The sequence below is a fragment of the Lacerta agilis genome, chromosome 8 (assembly GCF_009819535.1).
Source record: "Lacerta agilis isolate rLacAgi1 chromosome 8, rLacAgi1.pri, whole genome shotgun sequence".
Classification (NCBI taxonomy): Eukaryota; Metazoa; Chordata; class Lepidosauria; order Squamata; family Lacertidae; genus Lacerta; species Lacerta agilis.
The window spans coordinates 16635597-16661275 of NC_046319.1; the positions used below are offsets into that span (position 1 = coordinate 16635597).

General features: G+C 47.5%; 1 protein-coding gene across 3 annotated transcripts in view; it reads right to left on the reverse strand.

Annotated features, from left to right (window-relative positions):
* Positions 1 to 25679, reverse strand: part of DVL1 (dishevelled segment polarity protein 1) — an 82778-nt gene that overhangs the window by 17530 nt on the left and 39569 nt on the right. For all 3 annotated transcript variants that reach the window (XM_033156323.1, XM_033156324.1, XM_033156325.1), the window contains exons 3-5: positions 21652 to 21773; positions 18345 to 18457; positions 4126 to 4264 (exon numbers count right to left, since the gene is read on the reverse strand). In XM_033156323.1, coding sequence (XP_033012214.1) covers positions 4126 to 4264; positions 18345 to 18457; positions 21652 to 21773 — 374 coding nt within the window. The remainder of the gene's footprint in view (positions 1 to 4125; positions 4265 to 18344; positions 18458 to 21651; positions 21774 to 25679) is intronic.

The window sequence follows — 25679 nt, forward strand, 5'->3', positions numbered from 1 at the left end:
GAATCGTCCCTCAAGTACAGCCGAGGGCTATACATTCAGTCTTGCGAGGGTAAAAGCACGTCTATATTTTGGAATTGCTAGTTTTTACAGTGGTACCTCGGGTTACAGACGCTTCAGGTTACAGACGCTTCAGGTTACAGACTCCACTAACCCAGAAATAGTACCTCAGGTTAAGAACTTTGTTTCAGGATGAGAACAGAAATCGTGCAGCGGCAGCAGGAGGCTCCATTAGCTAAAATGGTACCCCAGGTTGAGAACAGTTTCAGGTTAAGAACGGACCTCCGGAACGAATTAAGTTCTTTACCGGAGGTACCACTGTACAGATAGGGTGCTCTGCTCAGAATAAACCCACAGAAATCAATGGGCTTAAGTTAGTCATGTCCATCCACTTAAGGGATGGTGGAAACCTGCTGAGAACAGAATTGAGGGGACAAACAGACCTCGTCTCTGCCTCTGGTCTTCTCACACCCCCAGCATATCCCATAGGAACATAGGAACCTGCTTTATGTGGAGCCAGGCCATGGGTGCCGCTAGCTCAATATTGCATAAACATTGGCAGACACTTCTTCGGATTTCAGACAGCTGCTACCTGGAGGTGAACCCAGGACCTTATGCACGCGAAGCAGATGCTCTACCACTGAGCTATGCTCTTTCCCCTAAGCAAAGCAATGGGGATGATGCTTCGAAAGGCCGCTAGGGAAGTCTATCCCAAGGGGAGACCCTTAGGGTAGGGGGTTCTCCTTCAGGTGGTGGGCTTTTGCTTCCCCTCAGTTCTTTTCCCACCACAGCTTGGGTGTGAAGACAACTGGGTTTGGGGGAGCACTGTTTGTTGGCCCTCTTGTACCCCTTCCTGCCGAGGATGGTCCGATGGGCAGACTAGGAAGGTGCAGTTGGTCCTTAAAGAGACTCCACTGAGAAGCCGTCACCTGCTGTTTATTGGCTCACCACAAGGGGGAGCTGCAGGGTGATGCAGCCGTTCTCGACTCCCGAAGTTTCCAAAACAATCTCGTTTCTCCAAAAGACGGGAAGGAAAGCGGAATGGAAACAATGTGCTGTTTAAATTAGGCATCCCACAAACAATGATCTCACTCAATATGTTTATCTCACAGGGGAAGAGCTCAGGGATTGTCAGTGCTATTGCACAGACCGCATTAACTGTGATTCACTTAAGCAACACAAATAGGAAGGGGCAGTTATTTGGTTATTTGGTTGCAAACACGGGCTTGCCACTGAGTGGACCAAGCCGAGATAAGCCAGACTGTGGGAACCTGTAACCTGTCGCAATTGATGGAGGAGAAATTCAAACTCATTTGCATTTTAATGAGAAACTCCCTAACTCTGTGCCTCCCAAACCAATATGCAAACCAAAACACGGCTATCCTCTGAAAATTCACACTTCTTTGAATTTTACGATGCAGTTGTCCAGCCGAGCAATATGTTTAGAAATGCATGTATTAAGGGAGAAGTGCATAAAAATGAATTAATTCAATAAAGATACTACAAAAATCCACTGTGTTAGGGAAAATTAATCACAAAAATGTGTACAAAATTGAACACAAAAAATGCATGCATATATAGGGAGAAATTTGCACTAAAATGCTGGGGGTTTTTTTTATTAAAAAAAAGTCATCGTGAAAATGTAAGTCACAAATTGCTGTGGAAATGTCAAGAACTGCAAAAATGAGTAACTTAAGAGAACCAATGTCTCACATGTAGGGAAAGTTTAAAACCTACCAAGCCTCCTGGCACTGCATACCCAGATCTGAATAATTCCTTCTTCCCCCCTGCCCCACAAAAAGCCTGCGAATTGATCAATAGCTACTTTTTGCCAAGAGAGCGCAGTGTTTGGTAGGAACTGACAGATCTCTCCATTCATAATGAAAAGGAAAGGTCTGTGGCTCGGCTGAAGAGCATCCCTTTTGCATGCAGAAGTTCCCTAGCAGGTGTAGCTTTCGATGCAACTCTACAACTATACAGAAAAGGAAACAACAACAACAGAGTACTTACTCACTGGCTGCATGCATAGCATACATTTAAAGCACACCGCTAAGAATCCCGTGAACCGTAGTTTGTTAAGGATGCTGGGAACTGCAGCTCTGTGAGGGGGGAAACGACAGTTCCTGGGATTCGAGGGGGGTGCTTCAACTGTACGCAGACTCTCTTATCCATGCAGACGCGTATTTCTCAAAGAAGAAAGAAGACCAGAGTACTCACGCACAGGTGGGGCATCAGGAATGTGCCCCCTCTCTAACACAATTTCCAGGCCTCCTTTCTCAGCCCCACAATGCCCCCTCCTCCCCCCCCCCCGCAAGTTGCTGGTGCCCGACTTGAGGGCGCAAGTGCACTTGCGCCGGTGTGTCCTTTCACAATGCCAGACAAAAAGCTTTGTTATCCTGTCCTCTTGCTGTTTGTGCAGAATAATCCACCCCCTTCCATATCTCACTCAGGAGCTGCTGCTGCTGCCGCCGCCGCCCCCCCCCCTTCCCCAAGCTCCCCCACCGACGGAATGTCTCATCCGCTTATGAACATCATCTTTGTAATATTAAACAACATACCTTGGCACATTCCACCCCAACGCACTGGATGGCCGTCCAGCCAGCCAGCCAGCCAGCCAGCCACTTGCTTGTGCCAAGACTCCCTCCCTCAGCTCAGAAAGGGAAAGGGGGGAAAGGGGCCCTCCATAGCAGCCTCTGCAGTCGTTCGTTTCATTTTATTTATTCTTCTACAGGGAAGGATAAAAATCTGGAGCAGGGCAGGGAAAGGGGTGTTATGAAAACGTACACTGGGGGTGGATCCAGTTGGATCCAGCGTGCGATGCTCCAGTAACCCACTTTGGGCTGCTCTTAATCCATTCCCAGCATGGATCGTCCACCGCTTCAGAAATATTCCACTTATTTAAAAAAAATAAAAATGGGAGAGGAAAGGGGTGGGGGTTAAAGATGCCGTGTTCCTATGAGAAGCCTAAAAGGGGGTGGGGGAAGAAGAGAGGGGATCAGAAGCAATTGTCTCACTGGGTGAACGGGGGCGGGTGTCCTTTAGGAAGTTGGTGGCAGAGCACAGCCCAAGTTTGGCTCTTTTTTTTTTTTTTAATAAAAAGGGGATAGATGTGGAAGGCATCACAAAGCCTTAGTGGCACAGGAGGGACAAAAATTATTATTTATTTGGTATTTAATACCTCCTAGGCTTAATAATAATAATAATAATAATAATAATAATAATAATAATAAAGGCAAAGGACCCCTGGACGGTTAAGTCCAGTCAAAGGCAACTATGGGGTTGTTGCGCTCATCTTGCTTCAGGCCGAGGGAGCCGGCGTTTGTCCACAGACAGCTTTCCAGGTCATGTGGCCAGCAGGACTAAACCGCTTCTGGCGCAATGGAACACCGTGACAGAAACCAGAGCGCATGGAAATGCCGTTTACCTTCCTGCCACAGCGGTACCTATTTATCTACTCGCGCCGGTATGTTTTTGAACTGCTAGGTTGGCAGGAGCTGGGACAGAGCAACGGGAGCTCACTCCATCACAGGGATTCGAAATGCCGACCTTCCGATCGGCAAGCCCAAGAGGCTCAGTGGTTTAGATCGCAGCGCCACCCACCTAGGCTTAATAAGGTAAGTGTCAGAAGTGGAAAGGCTTGTATACGGTGGGGTTGCCAGATGTGTGCATAACCATTGAAGGCAGGTTATTGCAGGGTATAACTTGGATTGAAGTATTGCCATTTGTTTGTTCCATTTGATAGATGACAACAACCGTTATGGCAAAGTCCTCCATGACGAATCTCTTAATAGGAACTCAGGAAGCTGCCTTTTGCTGAGTCAGACCATTGTTCCATCTCAGCTCAGTGTTGTCCATGGGGTCTCTCCATACCTGCAGAGGCAGGCATTGAACCTGGGGCCACCTGCGTTCCACTCCAATTGCTGAACTACGGACCTTCCCTTAAGGCACAGCAGCAAAGGAAGGTGCCTAAATTCCGAGCCAGGTCAAGCTCAGTGTTGTCTACACTGACTGGCAGCAGCTTCCAGGGCATCAGGCAGAGGGCAACCCTGAGCAATGGTGGACCATTGGTAGACCCACTACGAGGCACCTTCCTGAATTCCGTGCCTCGCACACTGGCCCGTCCGTTACCTGCTCGTGTTTTCATCATTGTCGGAGTCGATGAAGCTGCTGGAGTCCAACTCGCTGCTCATCATGGTGGAAGAGCTGTCGTAGCCTGGCGGGTGCTCCCGGTGTCGGTCCAGCTTCGGGTGCCCATTGATGCGGGAGACTGCAGGGGAAGGAAGGCAACATTACACTGAGAAGGGCTCTGGACAAGGAGACCCGGGTTCCAATCCACAGTCAGGTGCAAAACTTGCTAAGTGACCTCGAACCCATCAGTATTTCTCAGCCTAAACAGCCACACAGGGCTGTTGTGAGACTAAAAGGGGGACACACCAATGTATTCGACCCTGAGATCGTGGCTGAAAGGGCGGGGTGTAAATGAGGCTATTATTCCTCACTAAGAGAGTACTGTTGTTGTTATATTTATAGTAATATATATTATATGATGTATTCATTATCAGTCGCTCCAGGATGTTTAATGGGAAGCGATTCCTAAATGGAACAAATAAATGATTGCACCACAACACTGAGAGAAGCATGGAAGAAACACGCAAGTTAGGGATTCAACTACAGTGGTACCTCGACTTACGAATTTAATCCGTTCCGAATGCACATTTGTAGGTCGAAAAATTTGTAAGTCGAAAAAAGCGATTTCCCCATAAGAATGCATTGGAAACGAAAAATCAAGTAAACCCCATCTAAAACCGCCAACGGATGTCCATTTGTAAGTCAAAAAATTCATATGTCGATTAATTTGTAAGTCGAGGTACCACTGTACTTTCGTTGTTTTTAAATAAAAGAGAATTATTTACAGCAAATACTATTTCCCAGCATTCAATCACACCCCTAGTGCAGCTGTCTTCAGCCTTTTCAGACTAGTATCCATCTTTCGTCCAAATGTGCACAAGGAACCCATTTTTTTAACCAGCTGTGCATAGTGGTTGTGGGTTGCGCTATCATTTTGTTTACTGGCATGTTGCAGAAGATAGCAGCAGAAACAAACACATGCCAGTAAATTCAAGAACACAATTGGAGGTTTTCTCAAGACCAACAGCTTCACCCGTGTGTGTGTGTGTGTGTGTGTGTGTGTGTGTCTGAAAAACGAATAAGGATTAGCACCTAGCAGGAGAAAATTCTTTCCAGATTACTTCGTTGTGTTCAATAAAGAACAAACATGTTTGGGCACCTCCAAATATCTTCTGCTGACCCAGCTTCCTCTTGTCAGACTTGAATGCCAAATTCTGAACTGAAAACCTATGGGGATGGGAAGGAAGGTCTCTCTCTCTCTCACACACACACAGCCAGGTGGGAAAGAGTGGCTAGTCCCAGGTGTCGGATATAGACCCTGAGCACAGATCCCTCATTCATTGCCAGGTCAATGATTGATCCCCAAAGTAAACACACACACACACACACACACACACACACACACACACTCCATCCACTCCCACCTATTATGAAGAATTAATGGCCCACATCAACTGATTATGTGAATTGGTTCTGAGAGATGGAGGGGAGAGGGAAATTCACACAGGCATCTCCAAAAGCAAGGGCGGAAGAAGAGACCCCCCCCAAAAAAAAAATGTTCACTCCCCACACCCATCAACTTGGGAAGAAATATTCTTCTGCCCCATCTCTGATATTGCTTTAGGCCAGTGAAGGGAGATGACAAGCCCCGGGGACCAAATCTGGCCTGCCAGCTCTGCCTGGCTATTGAGAACCCTCCCCAGGCTGTGACCCCCAGATCCCAAAGCTGTGCTCCACAATAACTCTGCTCTGTTTTGTTAGCCTGAACTAGAATGCGTCGTTGAGCTGTGATATACTTCTCATTTGCCTGGATGGTACAAAAGCTTAACTTTTTGCAGAGCTGGAACGTAGTCTGCTGTACATTGTTCAGAATCATCCTGGTTGATCTGCCACTGTTGGCCCTGCTGCCCCACCACTGGTATGCGGCCCCCGGAAATTTGTCCATGAGGAAACGAGGCCCTCAGAGCTGAAAAGGGTTCCCCACCCCAAGGAAAGGGACAGGGAGAGAGAGACACAGGGAGAGATTAGGCAAACTTTCCCAAGAACGTTTCGGGTGTGTGTTTCTTCAAGCCAAATGTTCTCTGCGCAGCACTGGAGGGAAGCAGGACTGTGTAAGCAGTAGATTGGCGAGGCTCTGCAGGAAGGGAAGGATTCCTCCAGGGTACAGCTAGCAAACTTCCCTTGCGTTATCACCTTACCTCTTATATGAACACTCAATTACTTCAATCTGATGAACTGACACCGTTAACAGGTGCTATATTAAATCTGTTCTGCACTGGTAAGAAAACCTTACAGTGTGACAGCACCTAACTCTTTGGAACTCCCTGCCTATTGACATCAGTGCCTCCGGTATACTCTTTTCGGCGCCTGCTTAAAACATTTTTGGTCGAGCAAGCAGAAGTTGGCATATGCTTTAATCCGGTTTTAGCTTATTACAGATTTAAATTAGATGTGTGTGGTTTTTTTAAAAAAAATACCTGATATCTGCTTTTATATATAAACTGCTTGGTGGTTCTATTTACAATCAAGCTGTATATAAATTTTGTTTATATATATATATATATATATATATATATATATATATATAATTGTAAAAGTGGCCCTGGTGGATCAAGCCAACCCTCTACATAGTCCAACATTCCGTTTCCCCGCAATGACCAAGCAGTTGCTTCAGGGAAGCCTGCAGGCAGATCCTGAAGGAAACTTCCTGCCTACATCCTTGTGGTAATCTACAAAAAATGCAAACGCAACATGTGTTGCGTTTGCATTTTTGTAGATTGTCACATTTTGCAACACAGGGGTTTGGGTGTCAGGGGTTTGGGTGTGTTTAGGTTATTCAGTGGTAGACTGCCTCTGAACTTGGAGGCTCAGTTCAGCCGTCATGGCTAACAGACAATAGCAAATTCCTTTCAGTAGCACCTTAGAGACCAACTAAGTTTGTTCTTGGTATGAGCTTTCGTGTGCATGCACACTTCTTCAGAGAAGTGTGCATGCACACGAAAGCTCATACCAAGAACAAACTTAGTTGGTCTCTAAGGTGCTACTGGAAGGAATTTTTAATTTTGTTTTGTTTTGACTATGACAGACCAACACGGCTACCTACCTGTAACTGAGACAATAGCAAGACATCCTACAGGATTCTGCCTAAACCCCCTTTCAAAGCCGTCTGTCGCCATGTCTTGTGGGAGCAAGTTCCATGCACCAGTCATGCGCTGCATCACAAGCAAGTACTTCCTTTTTTCTGCCATGGGGACATCGGAAGCTGCCTCGTGCAGGGTCCACCTAGCTCAGTACTGTCTACACTGACTGGCAGTAGCTCCCCAGGGTTTTCAAGGCAGGGAGTCTCTCCCAGCCCTACCTGGAGATGCTGTTGGGGCTTGAACCTGGGACCTTCTGCGTGCAAAGCAGCTGTTGTACCACTGAGCTACAGCCTTTCCCTTAAGATACAGAAACTTTCACTGAGTCAGGCCGCTGGGTCCATCTAAGCTAAGTATTGTCTGGCTCTCCAGGGTTGCAGACAAGGAGCCTTCCCCAGTCCTACCAGGAAATGCCAGGGATTGGACATCGGACCGCCTGCATTTAAAACAGATGCTCCAGCACGGACCTGTAGTCTTCCTTGTCCCGAATCTCCTGCCAGTTACATTTCATAGACTGGGTTAGCATTAAAGAGTATTATTTGTAAGATTTGAAATGTGATGTTCTATTTGAGAATAATAAGTTGTATGATATAAGATATGTTGATATTTTATTTGAAGATTAAGAATAATAGTGAATGATTGTTAAATTAATTACAAAGTTACTAAAGTAAATTAGAATTGAACGCAGAAGAGAGAACGGAGGAAGTCCCCCAAATAAGATTTAAAATAAGAGTATAATAAATAGATTGGTGTGTTCCTGTGTTTTTGTAGTGTCAAAGGTATGTATTAGTTTTTATTTGATTGTTATTTGTATTGTGTGTTGAGTTTGTTTTTTATATGTAGAATGTATGTTTTTTATTTGCTGTTTTTTATGTGGAAATACCAATAAATTTTATTTTTAAAAAAATAAAGACTATTATTCGTTTTAAAATTATTGCACTGTAGCTAGAGAGCTCTTTGGACTTAACTGTCATCTGGAAAGGGGAAGGGATGTGGAGTGTGTGCGCAGCTGATTTTGCAAGCCAAGGTTGCAGCAGTCACATCAATGCACCAACGAAAACTCCCTTTGGAAGACAGAACCACATGCAAGTGGTCGAAACATGCGCCCTGCCTGCCCCCCGGAAGTGGTTCTTAACAAGCCCGATACCTACAGTGATGTACAGGAGGCGGAGCTTCTGGGTAGCATTGGATTGGCCTCAGAAGGCGACACCCCCAGGGGGGAAAGTGTTTCCTGCTGCTGGCGGGTCTCAGAGGGGAGCATGGACGCAGCTGTGGCACCACACGGGGTGCACCCCGCTGCGGCCGACCTCGGCCCAAACATTCCCAAAACGCAGAAGTCACCATCTCGGGCGGAGGGAGCACCCTTTGCCAGCTTGCAGCATGCGCCACGCGATGCAAAGAAACGGCAAATCCGCAGCGACCACAAACACGTTGAGGTGTCAACCTCTCAGCTCATAGCCTGTCTAAGTTTAAGGAAGAGAAGGCAAACGCTCTGAACAAAGCTATCCCAGGTGTATTTGGGAGGAGAAGGAGGAGACCACGTAGAGAACTTCAGCAACCCAGCTGAAGCATTAAACAAAACTCCACACCAAAGAGACGCTTAAGAGAGATCAGGAGGCCTCTTTGCTCCTCGAGGGAATCCCAAGAAGATATTTCGCGCAGGGGACAAAGTCTACCGCCAAGCGCCGGATCTTCCCCGAAGCTGCAGAAAATAAAACACGAATAAAACACTTTGCAGCCACAAATAGAGGGGGTTATATATAGAGGGTGGGGTTATTATGAAAGGGGTCACTTTCATTTTTGCAATTATTCCCAGCAACCCCCCAAATCCTTTTAAAGATTGGGAGCCTGGGATGCACAGGATAAAGGCTCTTCATCCCTAAGCCATTTCAAATTTGCATGATTACTTTCAACTAACTGTGCTGCGATAGGAGGCACAGGGCAGGGGCATGCTGCTGGAGAGATTTAATTGAAATGTGTGCATTTTTAAAAAAATTGCCATATGAAGGCCAAAACAGTTGTATGAGATGAGATTTTCAGACAATCGTTAAGGCACAAGGCAGTGGCTGGCAGGACACACAAACCCAGATGGGGCTGGGGTACAGCTCCCTTCATCTCCGAAAGGGGATGGGTGAATCTGTCATTTCGGTTTTCTCCCACTTTCTAATTTCCCCCAAGCTTTTAAGTTCAATTCTCAGCATTCAACCCCCTCAGTTTGTACATTTCTTTTTAAAAGGCATCCCAAAAACCCACCAGCATATTTATCCTAATAACATGCAAGTTTATAAGCGCTTTCCCCTAATATATAGGTGTTTCCAAAGCAATATACTCCAAAGTAATGGATTGTTGTGTGTACGGTTCTCACAAACGCATGCATTTCTGTTCACGCCTTGCCTTAATAGACACACTTTTGTACACAAAACTTGGTCTTAAGAACCAGATTGCAAAATTCGGAGAAGTGTGAATTTTGAAGGGCTGCCGCTTTTCGGTTTGCAGACTGCTTCAGACAGTGCAAATATTCACATTTGCAGGCAAACCAAATCGAATCCTGCCCCTATTTCTATCAGCCTGATCTTTAGCTGTGGCGCAGGGGGGTTGATGGGAGAGGCAGTCCAGCAACATCCTGGAGGGCGCCACAATGGGTATCCCTGCAGTAGGGGATTCCCAGCCTTAAGGTTGCTAGAAAAAGCACCACCACATCTGTGGAAATTGCTGCCAGCTGCATGTGCCATCATCCAGCTTGCGCCTTCAGTCACTTGCATGCGAACGCCGCCTCCCTTTTGGGCGGTATTGCATTTCAGCTACCCTGAGTTGTGCTAAGCCACTGCCGCGATCCTCTTTAGCAGATGAAGGGAGGCAGGATTTATTTGGCTCCTTGGGAATAACAAAACGGTTGCCCAAACTGTAAAAAGAAAAAAGGGGGGGGGACCTTTGCAAGGCAGCTTAATCCTTAAACCCCGGTTCAAACCAAAGCGCTTGGATTTTGGATTTCAGGAAACATAAGCTTCTATGGGATTAGACGAGAGTTAAAACCGAGTATTTCAGTTTTCAAGGATCTCGTTCATTTGTAAGAGCGACAAAGGGGGAACTCAGGAGGGGAAATTGCCCCTGAGGCTTCTCATCCCTCCCAAATTGCAGCTTCCAGACAAAAAACAGAAGCACCTCTGTCCACACAGCAAAATTGTACCTGTTCATCCAGAATGGAGGACGACGTTTGCCTGCTGAGATTCCTCGAAAGTCTCTTTGAACCAGCCCCCGGCCCAGACTCCTTGTGCTGGGAGACACCTTAAGACACCCCGGCCGGCATGTGCAGATTTGCCTCTGGCAGGCCACACACCCCTCACGGCATCAAGCCAATGAGGAGGCAGCTATGCAAAAGTGTCTCCCAATGGCCACGTTTCCTACCATTTCCTGGCTCGCCAGCTGCCAGAAAATGAATAGCTCTCTTCAGGCAGAGTCCGTCACAGGCCACCGCAGGTCTGAGGCGGGGGAAGAAATTTGGTCGGTTGTTTTCATGAGAGCCTACGTAATTCTCTCTCTCTCACACACACACGTAAAGCGCACATGCCAAACTGAAGCACGCACACAAAACTCTCCTTCTCAATCCGCGCGTCTCTGGAATTCGCGGCGCTGTTCGTCGACCGGAAAAACATGGGGGGGGGGAGTGTGTGTGCATACAGATGTCTGTCCATGAAAACAGCAAAGGAAAATGCACTCCGTTAGGCAAAACGGCTTCAAAAACAAATAATGGATAAAAGAAGTTCACAGTGAAATGCTGGCAAATTTTCGTAATTTTTTTTTTTAAAGAACATAAGGAATTGTGAGGAATTTTTTTTTTAACTAAATTGCAAAAATCATGCAGAAATGTGGCCAAAATAACTTAAGGTTGGAAGAGTGGGAAACCGAGAGGAACCAGAAGTGACAAGATTCACCTGTCCCCACCACAGGCCATTTCCCTTCGAGCCAAGCAAACGCTGCACAAAGAACTAGCTTGTTATAGTGATCAGTTGTCTCCTGTGGCGAGACTATGGGCAACACGCGGCCTTCATACAAAGCGAGGCTAATAAAAGATGTCCGAATGCGAAACCACCCAGGGTTATAAGCAAGCGGAAGTAGGCACAGCAAGCAAAATATCAGCGCTGCCACAATCATTGTGTAAAAACGTAGGCTGCAGTAGATGACTTGCCATCAAACTGAGAAGAGATGAAGAACAGGTCGTTTGGACAGGGAGGAGCAGCAGAGAACGGCCACGACGCCCCAGGGGTCAGCAGTGGGGCCACATGCTGGGATGTGAGGGGTCTTGGCAGGTACCCCACAATTCCAGCTTCCAACACTGAACCACTGCGCACCTGCTAACTCTTGTGCTGCGCAGGAGGTTGGACTGAATGGTTTCTGAGGCGCCCTTCCAGCTCTGTGATGCTACAAGTCAAAATACTGTTGCATGCATCCGTCAAAGCGGGCTTTGGCTCACGAAATATAATGCTATAAACAAAATGTCCCGGTCTTTATCAGGAGCCATGAGACCCTTTCATTGCAGCAGACCAACAAAGTGACTGGTGCTTTTCTCAAAGTGACTGGGAGCCAGTGTGGTGTAGTGGTTAAGAGCGGTAGACTCGTAATCTGGGGAACCGGGTTCGTGTCTCCACTCCTCCACATGCAGCTGCTGGGTGACCTTGGGCTAGTCACACTTCTTTGAAGTCTCTCAGCCCCACTCACCTCACAGAGTGTTTGTTGTGGGGGAGGAAGGGAAAGGAGAATGTTAGCCGCTTTAAGACTCCTACGGGTAGTGAAAAGTGGGATATCAAATCCAAACTCTTCTTCTTCTTCTTCTTCTTCTTCTTCTTTTTTAATGTACACTTTAAAAAGGTAATGTGTGAATAGGACAAGCGAATGCAGCACTGTTTCTATTCCACTGAGAAATTTAGTAACTTGCGTAATCTATGCCCTACGTTATTCCGCCCTTTCCATCTCAATGCAAAGGGAACACAATGCAAATGGCAGAGGAAAATGTATTGATTACGCATCACAGACGGAAAGCGGTAGCAGCAGCGAATGCCACTCACATTCATTGGACTGATTTCCATTCCGGACATGCAGCAAATATGAGAGCTCTGGTTTTTTGTCGTAGTCCTCCAACAATCCCCTACAAACCTGGGCTTGCCACCTCACAGCTAACGAAAAGGATCCACAGTCTACTATCCCGCAACTTTTTGCAGGGCCCATGAGGGAGTCAACCGTGGAACCCGGCATTTGGTTTCTGGGCACTTTGAGGGAAACGTGGCCGCTTGTGTCAATAGCTCAAGAGGGCTGCAACAGAAGGGGTCTGGAGGGGGTTGGATTACGAAGGGAGATGAAAATAGCTAAGCGCAGGGAGATTGGCTGGGCCATGTTAACAGCTTAGGAGGATATGGAGGGCAGCCGGGGAGGTCTGGGATTGGTGTCCTTTAGAGCAGACGAGAGAGCAAAATATGGTATGAAGCTCAACATCAAAAAAAAACTAAGATCATGGCCACTGGTCCCATCACCTCCTGGCAAATAGAAGGGGAAGAAATGGAGGCAGTGAGAGATTTTACTTTCTTGGGCTCAATGATCACTGCAGATGGTGACAGCAGCCACGAAATTAAAGGACGCCTGCTTCTTGGGAGAAAAGCAATGACAAACCTAGACAGCATCTTAAAAAGCAGAGACATCACCTTGCCGACAAAGGTCCGTATAGTTAAAGCTATGGTTTTCCCAGTAGTAATGTACGGAAGTGAGAGCTGGACCATCAAGAAGGCTGGTCGCCAAAGAATTGATGCTTTTGAATTATGGTGCTGGAGGAGACTCTTGAGAGTCCCATGGACTGCAAGAAGATCAAACCTATCCATTCTCAAAGAAATCAGCCCTGAGTGCTCACTGGAAGGACAGATCCTGAAGTTGAGGCTCCAGTACTTTGGCCACCTCATGAGAAGAGAAGACTCCCTGGAAAAGACCCTGATGTTGGGAAAGATAGAGGGCACAAGGAGAAGGGGACGGCAGAGGATGAGATGGTTGGACAGTGTTCTCACAGCTACCAACATGAGTCTGACCAAACTGCGGGAGGCAGTGGAATACAGGAGTGCCTGGCGTGCTCTGGTCCAAGGGGTCACAAAGAGTCGGAAACGACTAAACGACTAAACAACAACAACAGAGCAGACGAAAGGATGAGAGGACGAGGGGAGGAGACGGCTTTGTGGTCTTCTGGTTAGGCTACACTGGAAGGGTGCAGAGTGAGGAGCTGCAGTGGGGAACTTCAGGTTTTGGGGGCCACCAGGTAAGGCACGCTCCAGAGAGAGAGAGAGAGAAAGAGAACAGGTTATGCCTGCCTTTGCTCTGCCCACTGCCAGGGCAAGCAGACAGAGCACCTGTTTTGCGTGCAGAAGGTCCTGGGTTCAGTTCAGGTAGGGCTGGGAATGTCCCATTTCTAAAAACCCTGGATAGCCGCTGCCAGTCAGTGCAGACTACACTGAGCTAGGTGGGTGATAGGCAGCTTCCAATGTTCATTTGTCTTAAGGGCTGCATTTCAGTGGCTAGGGAACTCGCTTTGCATGCAGAAGGGGCTCAACTCAAGGCAACTCCAGGTAGGGCTGGGAGAGACCCCTGTCTGAAACCCTGGGGAGCAGCTGCCAGTCAGTGCAAACCATACTGAGCTAGGTGGGTGGGTTGTTTAGACTTGGTACAAGGGTTTCTCATCAGCTGCAGCCTGCCCTGTGGCCCCCAACAGATCACCCCCAATGAAATGTGGTCCTCGTGTTAAAAGAAAAAAGAAAGAAGTTGTTCACTGTTGCCGTCAGCCTTTGCTCACACCCCAGTAACTGGTACCACTGCTGCCCGCTTGCATGCCCACAGGCAGCCATTTAGGGTGGAGGGGAGCCAGGAACCAGAGGACGGACTTAGGAAGGGAAACACAATGGCTGGGGAAGCAATTCAGATCAGGCCGCTCTCCTGATTCAAACTGCCCATCTCATCCTCACAAATATCCCTGAAAGCCAGGTTGGGGGTTGGGGTGAGAGGTGGCGACTCATGACGAGCTTAGGATCACAGAATTGTAGGGTTGAGAGGAATCCCCCAAGGGCTGTCTAGTCCAACCCCCTGCAATGCAGGAATTGCAGCTCGAAGAATCCCCAAAAGATGGGCATCCAGTCTCGGTTTAAAACAGGCATAGGCAAACCCGGCCCTCCAGATGTTTTGGGACTACAACTCCCATCATCCCTAGCCAACAGGACCAGTGGTCAGGGATGATGGGAGTTGTAGTCCCGAAACATCTGGAGGGCCGAGTTTGCCTATGCCTGGTTTGAAAACCTCTGATGGAGGACACTCTGCCACCTTTTGAGCCTGAGAACAAAAAGAAGGTTTGGGCCCTGGGCCTTGAACCACTCTGCTCCACAAGCTCCTGCAGGAGTGGCTTGAAACACTGTTCCTTCCAAACGAGCGAATTCTGTGATGGGAGGAATCACAACCAGCCTTTCTTCTTGGCCCCTTCAGCCTTCTTTGCCGCCTCTTCATTTTGTGAAGACAAGGGACGTCTCCATCGCATTTTCCGCCCTCCAAAGCAAGACAGGCGATCATTCCGCCTCCGGGGTGTTCACTTCTCCCGTACCAATCGGGGACTTCAGTCACATTCCCCCGATAATGACCAAGGCTTTCCTCGGCCGCCTGACCTTCATCACCTCACACTTCAGCATCAGAGAACGGAAAAGGCCGCCAGGGCTTTCAGAGAAAAGGGCCTTCCGATCCGCCGTAACAATTAAGGCAAGACATTTCTCTCCTGGGGCCGAACCTCAGCCTCCAACGCTTTTATCGGAAGAAGCAGAGGCAGCCCAAGGGGGTCAAGGAAATGCTTCTGAGTGCGAATCCTGAAGGACCTCGGAGAGGCCAGGGCAGAGAGAAATCAAGGAAGGCGTTTCTGTTCTGAACTGACAATCCGAGTTAATTAAGACGCCAAACACAGCCCCGGCCATTTGGCAAGTGACGCCTAATTAGGAAGGACAGCCTAATGCTCCGGCTTTGTAGAGGAATGAAGGCGGAGGTGTCCACAAGTCAGAGGGGAGCCGCTAGCAGCGTGCTGGGCCAGGTGGAACTCAGATCTGATGCGGCAAGCACTTTGGTAAGTCACGGCGGTCAGCTCTATCAGCCACGGTATCCCAATGGAACCTCCACACTTAGAGGAAGTATACCTGTGAATAACAGGTGTTACCCAAGACTCAAAAGTACAGAAGGGCCCTGGCTGGGTCAGAACAGAGGCCTACTGTTCCAGCAGCCCAACCAGAGGCCAATGTCCCTCTCCCACCAAAGCTCACCAGCAAAACTGGTTTCTCAAGAGGCATCCTGGAGTTGGACCATAGCCACCGAGAGCCTTTTCCGCCATGATATTGGCTTGGAGGTCCCCAGAATAGAGCGAGCGAGCGAGCGATTGTATGTTTAGCAGCTGTCTTCTGCATCGGGGCATTGATAGAGCGTTACTCCACTTTCCCAGTCCCAGAGAGGGCTGGGAGTGTCCCCTGCCTGAAACCCTGGAGAGCTGCTGCCAGTCAGTGTAGGCAATACTGAGATAAATGGAAACAACTAACAACACACCACCCAGCAGAGTCTCTAAAATATTCTGAGCATGGACGGGGTGGGAGGGGAACCCCTCCTCTTAATTACCTCCCTAACTGAGTCCCTCTTTTCTTGCTCATCCTTAGCAAACGGAAGTGGTGGTAGCAGTAAAAGAAAAAGACATCATTGTCCTGGCAAGGAAGGGGTCCCAAGAACAGACCTCCCATGCTCCTAATTAAGCCCCCCCCCCCTTTAACGGGACTTGGTCAATTTTTCCAACCAGTAACCATGCATGTTGTTTCTTTCTTTCTTTCTTTCTTTTTTAAAGAACAGTGTCTTTTATTTACCCATGTCAACAAAGGAAGAATTTGCTTTTCAATGAACTTTCCCCACCCATCCCAAAAAGTAACCAGAACAAGGCAAAGATTTACAAACAAAAGATACTTACAGCCACTAATATTGTAAGGTACAAATATTTTTTCTTATCTTTTGGAGGTGGTATTTGTGAAAGAGAAAACTTTAGGGCAAGGGGGGGAACCAGATCCTATACAGCACACAATATGGAAAATGCTCAGACAGAACAACACAGTATATTGCAGAAACAAAATTTTGCACATATAAATGAGATTCAGAAGATGGATGTTAAATATTAATACAGTGGAGGTATCACCTCCATGCATGTTGTTTCGAGAGGAGGCGGGACATACACACACCTCAGTCTCTCCGTGGGACAAAAGGCGTCTCTCGTTTGCAGCGTTAGGAAAGCAGACACGGCTACAGACAGAATATCTACTAATTAAACTGAAAAGGGGAAATGCACGGGGTGGGAGACGGAGACACAGCAACGTACACTTCCCACAATCGCTCCCCCCTCCATCTGCCTGCCCACCCCAGATCCATGTAATCATTTCTCTGTTGTCCAACCTCCCACCTGCTCTGATTTGAAAACCGCTTTGCAAAAAGGCCAACTTCCCTCCAAGCCGTGGAGAGACAAAATAAATCTTTTGTTAGTGGTCGTTGGGAACCTTGCTTTGCAGGTGAAACAGCAGAAGGTCGACGCAAATGTGTGTATTTCAGAGGACGGCACACGCACTACAGGGAAGGGGGTTGAGAACGCAACGGACCGCAGCCACAGGAATCCTTTCGCTGGCCCCACTGATCAAATTATAGAATTGCAGAGCTGGAAGGGACTCCAAGGGTCGTCCAGTCCCAACCCCCTTCGAGGCAGGAATCACAGCTGAAGAATCCCTGGTGGATGGCCACCCAACCTCTGCTTAAAAACCTCCAAGGAAGGAGAGTCCACCACCTTCCGAGGGAGTCCTGAATAGCTCTTACTGTCCTGACAGAGCGACAGGCAGGATATCTGCTAATTAAACCGAAAAGGGAATAAAAGGTACACGGGCAGAGTTCTTGTGGTGGGAATTAAGACACAGGGCATGCTTCCCACAATCACTGCTCTCTGCCCCGGAATGCCAGTGCGGCATAGTGGTTAGAGTGCCAGACGAGGGTTCGAATCCCCACTGAGCCATGAAGCTCAAGAGGTGCAACCTTGGGCCAGTCACTGCCTCTCGGCCTAACCCATCACCACACAGGGTTGTTGCGAAGATAAAATGAGGAGGGGGTAGAACTGTGCTTGCCACACCTTGAGCTCCCTGGAGAAGAGGTGGGGAATAAATGTAAGAAAGAAAGAAAGCAAAGCAAAATGGAAGCTTCCGGGCAGATCAGGGCTTGCAAACCTTTCGGGCACATAGGTGCATCTGCAGACTAGTGGGGTTGTTGTGGGCACCACACATACGTTGCAATTCTCTCCCCCACCCCATAGCACAATTGAACTTGCAATATATCATTCTATTATTATTATTATTATTAATAATAATAATAATAATAATAATAATTTATAAGCCATCCTTTCTCCCAAAGGTGCCCAAGGTGGCAAACACATAAAACAATACTGTTAAAAATGAAATAAAGCCATATTTAAAATGTTTGAGAACAACACGCAACACTCTCCCAGCTAATAATTTCAAGACCGCTGAGAGCAATGGGATGTATCCAGCGGAGTTCAACTCAGAATAGGCCCAAGTTAGTTATGTCCATTAAATTCAAGGGTCTACTCTGAGTAGGGCTAGCACTGGACACAACCCCAGTATCTCCCAGCCATCAAATTCCTGGGTGAACTAGAATGTTTCTTCATTCCTCCCGAACACTAATAATGAGGGAAACAGGCGCACTTCACTGGGTTGACTGGGCATTCCACAAAACAGAAAACTGCCACCAAGAAGGCCGTATCCTGGGTCAGCGCCAACCAGGCAGCACCAGCAGTGATGTGCTATCAGCTGACCCGTCCTTGGCAGCTGCAAACAGGCGGCCCACGCAACGCTATGTGATACTTGCCAGTGTGGTGCAATTCATTTGTGTTTTGCAAAATCCCCAAGCCAATATTTGAATTCGATCCCTGCAAAAGAAGCTGGCAACAAGGGCTGAGGGGACCCTCAAAGAGAACAAAGCAAGGAAGCGCCAACTTACCGTCTTCGTGGCCCTCTCGGTTCCGCCGCCGGTGTCGGTCCCTCCTGTGGCTGATGACGGACTCCGTCCCCGTCTCGTTGTCCAGTCCATCTCGGCTGCTTGCGGCGTTTGGGCTGTAGGAATGAAGAGAGCCTAATATGTGACCGGCGTTCGAAACAAGCCCCTATACCGTTTTGACAAACCCCGGCGGGGTTCATTTTGCATGTCTGTGTTGCAACTGGATCCAAAACGGTTTCAAAAGCATTCAGTCGGGCATACGGTACAGTCCTCACTGTACAGTGCCATCTCAGGTGTGGATAGAGTACGGCAGCTGCTTCTTATAGGCGGGCAACCATATTTTAATATATATTCAGCGAGGCATGCAGCAATGCATGGTGCAGCTCCCCCGGTCCTAAAATGACATTCTAACCCCTACAGACATGGCCCCTGTTTTTCCATCTCAAGCAAAAAAAGACCAGAGTTGTTCTCTTGGTGCCAACCCTGCAATCAATCTGTCTTAGCAGTGCCATCTAGTGACCAGAAGTTGTTTTCGGGCTGGAACAACACACTGGGCAGCTAACCCTGTAGACTTGGTACGTGTGGGGGTAAGGCGAGTGGTTTGCAGTAGAGGTCAGTTTTCACAATGGTAACAAATGCATTCCTTTTTTCCTTTTCGCAGAGGGCGGATCTAAAATTCAGTCCGTTTGGTGCAGTCCATTTGGTGTAACAGTTAAGAATCGTGGGCAGGTGGGTACCTGGGAGGGCCAAAGTTCAAATCCCCTCCTCAGTCATGAAACTCACTGGGTGACCTCGGGCTGGCTGCTCTTATCTCTCAGACTAACCTGCCTCTGCTGTGAAGACAATATGGAGAAGAGGGGAGAAGCCATTTACGCCACTTTGAGCTTCCTGGATAGAAATGTAGAACAGAATAGAATAGAACAGAATATGCATAGGCGAACTCTGGCCCACCAGATGTTTGGGACTACAATTCCCATCATCCCTGACCACTGGTCCTGTTAGCTAGGGATGATGGGAATTGTAGTCCCAAACATCTGGGGGACCGGAGTTTGCCTATGCCTGGAATAGAATATTGGTTTGCAGGCAGTGTGGAGAGTATCAGAGCCTAAAGAGTTAAGGGCTCTGCTGTGACGCACTGGTCACTGTGTGGGCAGTTCACATACGGGCTTTTTGGTCTTTGTCTGTGTGTGCTGTTCTTTTTGGTTTCGTTTTCACCAACCAGAGCAGTCATGGAACTGAGCACTCCGGGAGAAGATTTATTGCTTTTGTAAATAAACTCAGCTAGTTAAGAAGACAACGCTTCTGTGAATTATTGCTGTGCTGCCTTGGCAGTTACACACAAGCTTCTGCTGTGGCTTTGAACTCTGCTAATAGCCAGGAGTTGCCAGGCACAGAAAGCAAAGCAACGCAACACAAACGTGCCGGACCCTGGTAAACGCTACAGATTGTGGAACACCCAATTTCACAATCTAGCAGGCAGAAGGTCCAAAACATAAGTTCATTGGTGCCTCCAATGTAAAATATTAGCAGCATGGCCTGCAGAGCTGCTACCCATCAAGAGCAGTCAATACTGAACTGGAGGGAGAAATCAGCCTGGGAGGAAGCTCAGTGGCAGAGTAGCTCAATCGGTAGTGCACGAGACTCTTAATCTCAAGGTCGTGGGCTCGAGACCCACGTTGGGCAAAAAGGTTCCTGTGTTGCAGGGGGTTGGACTAGATGACCCTCATGGTTCCTTCCAACTCTACAACACTATGATTCTATGATCTGCTTTGCATGAGGAAGGACCCAGGTTCAAACCCCCAGCATCTCTAGGGAGGGCTGGGAATGCCTTTTATCTCAAACTCAGGAGAGCTGCTGCCAGACAATACTGAGCTAGCTGGCATTATTATTATTATTATTATTATTATTATTATTATTATTATTATTAAATAAAATGATCTGATTCAGTATAAAGCAGCTTCCACATTCCCATATCTGAAGGGAAGAACTGTAGCATGCAGAAGGGCCCAGCTTCCATCCCCAAAGGCACCTCCAAAGGAGAGCTGGGAACAGCTGAGAGGGTTGCTGCCGTTCAGTGTAGACACTACTGAGCTACTGAGTGACCTGACTCGGTGTCCAGCGTCTCCCTGTGTTCCTAGGAAAACACAAGACGTGTGCGAGGGAGACAAAGAACGAGTCAGACCAGCCGATCACATGACGGCAGCTGCCCAGGCGCTTGGGACAAGGGAGAGCCGCAAGGGGGCAGCAAGAGAACGAGAAGATAGAAGTCAGTCCTGGCAGCAGCAGCAGCAGTAGCAGTAGCACAAGCCCTCCATTTCCCCGCCCCTCACCAGGCAGGCAGAAAATTGGCACTGAAGTGGCTGTGACACTTTCCTGGAGAAGGAAAAGCAAAAGCTGGAGAGATGGCCCAGGAAGGGACAAAATCTCTGCACTCTTGACTTTCCAGTTCTGCAAGGCTGAACCTCCTGTTTTGTTTTCTATGGGGTGACACTCGGGTGATTTTTCTAGTCAGCTAATGCAGTACAAGAACACCCCAAAACCCAGCATCTGTTCTTACTCTGCCTGTAAGGAAGAACAGAGGAACCTGAGGCCCTCCACAGGTTGCTGGACTTAGGAGGGATGGGGAGGGACAAATTTAGTGTGCAAAGCAGCAGTGAATGAATAATCCAAACTCAAGGAACGATCAGGCTCACACAGATAAGGAACTCAGGCAGAAATGAAGAAGAGAACACTTCTGTAAGGATGGGATATTCTTATGTCTATACCAGGGTTAGGGAACACCTCCACCTGTCAATCGCCTGACATCACAATGGTGTCAGCTGATTTAGCACTGAACAGCTGACTGTCAGCTGGTCCCTCAGGGTGTGTGTGCAGGGCTGTTGGGGCACCCGTGAGCTGGCCCAGACATCTCCTTACCTGCTCCACACTTAACATCATACATGATGTCAGATGATGTCATCACCATATATAATCTCAGGTGGCATTGTCAACATATGTACCGTCAGATGATGTCATCATCATAGATAATGTCAGATGATGTTGTCACCCTATATGTTGTCAGATATAGGCAGGTTTCCATGGCCTGGCCAAAATGGCTTTGTGGGCTAAACGGGCAAGCCACAGGCTGCAAGTTCTCCACAACTGATTTATATTCTCTTTTAAAGAGCCTTTTTGTGATTAAAAGAGCAAAGGGAAGCTCCAATTTTATTTTGGAAAATAAGTACACCTCTCAGCCGTAGCAGAACCTAGATCACTCTGCGGCAAAGGGAAAAACATTACATTCATATACATATATTTTAAAGAACCGTACTGAAAGGAAGGAGGGCGGGAGTCTCCGATGCCTCCTGTTCTCTCGATGGGAGGAGGAAGATCTGTGTGGCTCTCAGTGCATTGGGAACCGGCGTCCGAATGGGAGCTCTCGGCCAGGACCAGCTGGAAGAGTCAAGAAAGGAGACAGAGTCAGAAGCAGGGGCACAGTTTGCATTTAAACCACCAAAAGTGCAACGCGTGTCTCAGATCTTCAATTGCACCTGTTTGCAGAAACATGGGGAAATGCTTTGTTAAAAAAAGACACACACCCCAAACCCCAAAAACAGTAATGCATCCCTGCAGAAAAACATAACACCATATGTAGCCCTTTGCCTCAGTCACAGTAAAGCAGGAGAAGGAAATGTGCAGAGGCCAGAGAAAGAACGGTGAGTGGAGGTGCGTCCTATTTGCTGAAATCCTGTAACTTTTCATACCTGTTTCTTTTCTGTCCTGCTTTTAAGTACAAGAACTGCCCCTCCAGATGGCAATAAAGCTCCTAACATTGGGGAACCACCGCAGAACAACTAATAAAGCAGAATTATATGTGGATAGCCCAGTATAAACCCACCCCTAATGCACTATGATTCCCTTAACAACAAGTTGCAGCAGACCCCAGGGGAGGTCCAGTGCCCATTCACCCTGATCTGCTTGCAGGGCGCTGTCATGGACTGGTTGGACATAGAAGAGTGGTGGGGGCCACCAGCTGGGGAACCAACAAGAAAGCTCAGAGCCCAGGGAGTGGTGGTGGGATGACAACAAGCAGTCAGAGGAAGAAGACTGGGAATAGGACGTATTGGAAGCTGAAGGGGTAACAGGGCTTAGTGAGCTGGGTGACTCTGTGGCAGAGAGAAGTCCAGAATCAGAGGCAGAAGCTGAAGTTGGTGAATGGGAGGAGGAGGTGAAGAGATACGAGATGTGTCAGGCTGATGAAGAGTCACTGGTGTCTCTCCCTCCTGCTGCTCCCCTCCCCTTTTGTCTCCCAGAACCAGAAGAGGGCTGAAAGAGGTGGAGCAGTGGCAGGCTACATGCAGGCGTTGTCTCCAATTGCTGGGGGAAAGCTCTGGAGAGGAGGGGACTTGGATGACTGTGGGGAGGCATGGACTTGCAGTCTTGGCAACTGATTCATGGGATGAGACCTACTGGGACACCCAGGCAAGCCTGAAAAGATTGTGTTTTTGCTAATAAAGAGTTAACTCCAACTTTGAATGGTGTGATTTACTCCCTGCTCGCTCTTTGACAAGCGCTTATACATCTTCCCATTAGTCATATGTTCAGTCCACACCTTTCAATGCATTATAATGGGATTTTCATTGCATCCCACACTTTCCAATGCATTTCCCAATGGCAAAAAGTCTGATTCTTTTTTGTTGTTAAGTAGATTCCTTGCATTACGACAACAGAGTACTTCAAAACACTTTGAACGTGCAAACCTAACATTTTAGTACGTGCCTGAACACACACACACACCTGCAACATACTGAGAGTCGGGAAGTAACCCAATGCCCACCTCTGCCGGCCACCAAGTTGCAACAGGGGAGAGGGGCTGAGCTTCTGTCGACTGGCACATTTTCCCAATTTTAATTAGTTCGTTCGGCAACCAGCTACATTCCCAAAGTGAAATCATAGATGACAGCAAGCCAATGGGGGAAAGCGAACTGCATAAAGCCAAGGGGCAGGAAGGGAAGGGGATACGAATATATCACACAGACAAGGCAGCAACAAAAAGCATGAATTATGGAGACTTTCGTTCCCCCTAGAATAGCCTAAAATGGCAATATGTTTCTCATCAGAGACAAGCCCATCTCCCAAAATGAGAGCCATCAGGGAAACAGAGAAAGAATAAGATTATGCCGGCCCTTGGTGAAATTGGCAATCCTGTAGCTGACGCAGAAGGGAGCCGTTAATGGGGAAAAGGTAAGTCAGGGAGGCAGGTTGATGAGACGGGTGAAAAGAAAGCAGGAAAGGCTGTCCCTCCCCGAGGTGCTCTTTCACTGATGAGAATATCTGTACCATCTTTTAAAAAGAGAAAATCAAGGGAAAGATCGTGGAAGAGTCACACAAGCGACTTTCCTCCCTGTTGGGCTCATCTCAGAAAGTAAAAAGAAAAACTTTTCTAAGACATCACATTCTCTTGCTTTGGAGAGAAAGACAGGCACCTTTTTCTGCTGACGTCACCTGCCTTCATTGAGAGCAGAAAAAGACACAGGAGGAAGGACGAAAAGCATTGAGGCAGCTTAAAGCAAGGGTAACCCATATGGCACTCCCCTAATGTGGTTGGACCACAACTTCCATCAGCCCCAGCTTTCATAATTAATATGCAAACTGAAACACCGCCATTCTTCAAGATTCGCACTTCTTCCGGAGAATACTGAAAACGCATCTCTTCACCCTAGCTTTTGAGGTGTGTGTTTTGAGGACCCACCTTGTTTTCGTGATCGTAAGCTATTTTAAAATGTTTTAAATATTGTGCTTTCATGTTGCAAGCTGCCCTGGAAGCTTAGGTGAAGAGCGGGTAATTAATAAATAACAACAACCACAACAATAATATTGCAATGCAATGCAAAAAAAAAAAAGCACAACGAGAAATTGCTTCGCAAAAGTGTGCATTAAGCAAGATCACAGACAAAAATGTATTAGGGTAATAAATGAGGACTTAGAAAAAAAAATGCAAATTGTTAAAAGAGAACTGAATTTAAGATTGGAAAAATAAGAAACAGAAAGAAGTGAAATTGATCGATCCTTCCAGCCTCACAGTAAGCCTGCAACTTGTACACATTTAACCTGTGCACATTCAGTTTTATATGAGTGGATTTTTTTTTAAGGGGCGGAAAGGGCACGTGGTTCCAGGAAAAATGACTTTGGCAATTCTACCCACCATTGAACCCAATAGGTTTTGATTATACAGTTGTACCTTGGTTGCCGAAAGCCTTGGAACTCGTACGTTTCGGCTCCCGAACGATCGAAAACCAGAAGTGAGTGTTCCGTTTTTCGAACAATTTTTGGAAGCTGGATGTCCAGCACGGCTTCTGCAGCTTCCGATTGGCTGCAGGACACTCCTGCAGCCAATCGGAAGCCGCGTCTTGGTTTTTGAACAGTTCCAGAAGTCAAAGGGACTCCCGGAACGAATCCTGTTCAAGAACCAAGGCACGGCCGTACTCGATTTCGGTTTCAGGCACGATCCCAGGAACATAAGGCCCATGTAAATTGTGGGTTTACTGTACTCTTATATCAAATGGCACAATCACTCCCCAGCATCTCCAGGCAGGGCTGGGAAAAGACTCCTGCCTCAAATCCTGGACAGCATCTGCCAGTCAGTGTAGACAAGACTGAGCTAAATGCAGCAATGGCTGTGGACTATATAAAGCAGCTTCCTGTGTTTTTTTTACACACATAGAGAATTCACCTCACATTTTTTCATTGTATGTCTGGGTTGTACCCAATGCTATTCCTAGTCTGAGTAGATATGGTAACGGTGACTAACATAAGTCCGATAATTTCAATTGGTTTATTCTAAGTGGGACATTATATTCACATCATAATTTTAAAGCACTGTGTCACAGGTTTAAACAACCATGTCTTCGCCCCCTCCCCAGAATTCTGGGAGCTGTAGTTTGTTAAGGGTGCTGAGAGTTGTTAGGTGATCCCCCCTACTCCCCCCCCAGAGAACTACAATTCCCAGAGTGGTTTAACAATCAATCCCTCTTCACAGGGAACTCTGGGAATTGTAGTTCCATGTGGGGAGTAGGGGGGGGTCACCTAACAATTCTCAGCGCCCTTAACAGACTGCAAGTTCCAGAATTCTTCAGGGGAAGCCATGGCTGTTTAAAGTGGTAATCATATACTTTAAATGTGAGCTTAGTTGGATAAAACCCTCTATGTGGCTTGCTTCAGGCTGGGTGCTTAACATGATCGGCAGCCCACGGCGTGCCACAGTTTGATGTAACGTGTGTTTTGGATGCCGGCGTCCTTCCTGAATTAAGACTTTCACCCACCTCTTACAATGAAATACAATTTCCACAATGTGTTCGC